The sequence below is a fragment of the Priapulus caudatus genome, unplaced genomic scaffold (assembly GCF_000485595.1).
Source record: "Priapulus caudatus unplaced genomic scaffold, Priapulus_caudatus-5.0.1 Scaffold118, whole genome shotgun sequence".
NCBI classification, from domain to species: Eukaryota; Metazoa; Priapulida; class Priapulimorpha; order Priapulimorphida; family Priapulidae; genus Priapulus; species Priapulus caudatus.
This window is the reverse complement of record NW_014577179.1, coordinates 450,277-452,191: the sequence shown is the minus strand read 5'-3', so window position 1 is coordinate 452,191 and position 1,915 is coordinate 450,277. Positions and strand designations below refer to the sequence as shown.

Genomic DNA, 1,915 nt, shown 5'->3' with positions numbered 1-1,915 from the left:
GTGTGTGTGTGTGTGTGTGTGTGTGTGTGTGTGCGTGTGTGTGTGTGTGTGTGTGTGTGCGTGCGTGCGTGCGTGCGTGCGTGCGTGCGTGCATCGTGTTTGTGTGCGTGCGTGCGTGCGTGCGTGCGTGCGTGTTTGTGTGTGTGTGCGTGCGCGCGATTTTTGTGTATATGCGTCACTGTATACGTATTGCGTGTTCCGCTCCGATAACAGGAGCACATGTGCATAATCCCAGTGGGGAACATGCGAATCCCAAAGTGAACAACACGCGGATTACACCAAGTCGAAACAAACGTATACTTGGTGCTGGCATAGGAGTGTTCACGTTGCGTCAGGTTTCCCACCTGCGAATCCTCCTACCACACTACAATAGTGACCCGAGAAGAAAATGAAGAAAAAGAAGAAGAAGAAGATAATGATGATGATGAAGAAGAAGAAGATGAAGAAGAAGAAGAAGACGAAGATGGCGATGAAGAAGAAAAAGAAGAAGAAGAAGAAGATGGAGATGAAGAAGAAGAAGAAGAAAAAGAAGAAGAAGAAGAAGATGAAGATGAAAAAAGAAGAAGAAGAAGAAGAAGAAGAAGATGAAGATGAAAAAAGAAGAATAAGAAGAAGAAGAATAAGAAGAAGTTCAAGCCAACGGTGTTGCATTCGCCCGCGTTCATTTGTGAGTTTATACTCCGCGACCGCACGATTGATGCCACGGCACATGATTTAAATCTGAATCGCGAAATACGTAATTGACTGGCGTGAAGTATGTTTGTCTAGCGGGAATCAAGGGCGAGTAGGAAAAACCTCGTTTCTACACGCGCGGCTACCGGCGACCGAGGCCTCGTAAATACTTCCGATTCCAGCTCGTTTCGATGATATAACATTCAAACACCGCACTACACTAATATATAAAAAAGACACACTTATATAAACGCGAGAAGGCAAGTATAAACTACCGAGTGGGGAGGCAGGGAGAGAAGGAGAGAGGGAGAGAGGGAGAGAGGGAGAGAGGGAGAGAGGGAGAAGAGAGGTGGAGGAGGAAGAAGGCAAGTGTAACCTATCTAAGGGCAAGGAGGGAGAGAGGGAAGATGGGGAGGGAGAAGGCAAGTATAACCTATCTAGAGGCAGGGAGGGAGAGAGGAAAGGTGGGGAGGGAGAAGGCAAGTATAAATTATCTAGGGGAAGGGAGGGAGAGAGGGAAGGTGAGGGTGGGAGAAGCAAGTATAAACTAACCAAGCTATCTACCGAGCGGGGGAGGCAAGGAGGCAGAGAATACGAAATTAAGGAAGCGAATAGGGGAGGGGGTGAAAAACGCAGAGAAAGCAAGTATAAACTATCTACCGAGCGAGGGAGACACGGAGCGAGGCACGGAGAGAGATGGGGAGGGTGGGATGAGAAAGGGAGGAGGAATAAAGGGGGCGGGAGGGGAAGGAGGATGGAAGGGAGGGAGGTCGGCGAAAGGAGGGAGAAGCGGGTGAAAAACGCAGACGACAGCTGCCTGCTTCTCTGTTTGGCCCCGCGCGTGCGTGTTTATCGTATAGTTACCCAGCACGATGAGTTGCATGGTCACATGCCGCACGGGACTCGTGTTTATTTGGCACATGTAGAAGCCGCTGTCAGCTGGTCGCGTCTCCGCTATCGTCAACGTCCCGTCGCCGCTGCTGCTGACGCGGCTGTCGTCGTGTATGACGTGATCATTCAATGCGAGCAGTGTTTTCGTGTCCGCCCGCAGCCAAGCCAACTGTACAAGAGAGAGAGAGAATGAGAGAGAGAGAGCGCGAGAGAGAGAGAGAGAGAGAGCGAGAGAGAGAGAGAGAGAGAGAGAGAGAGAGAGCGAGCGAGAGAGAGAGAGAGAGAGAGAGAGAGAGAGAGAGAGAGAGAGAGAGAGAGAGAGAGAGCGAGCGAGAGAGAGGGAGAGCGGGGG

The 1,915-nt window shown here is 50.7% G+C and overlaps 1 protein-coding gene across 1 annotated transcript in view; it reads right to left on the bottom strand.

Annotated features, from left to right (window-relative positions):
• Positions 1-1,915, bottom strand: part of LOC106805566 (hemicentin-1-like) — a 137,935-nt gene that overhangs the window by 10,122 nt on the left and 125,898 nt on the right. Inside the window, exon 8 of the mRNA XM_014807217.1 lies at positions 1,537-1,732. Within this exon, the coding sequence (XP_014662703.1) occupies positions 1,537-1,732 (196 nt within the window). The remainder of the gene's footprint in view (positions 1-1,536; positions 1,733-1,915) is intronic.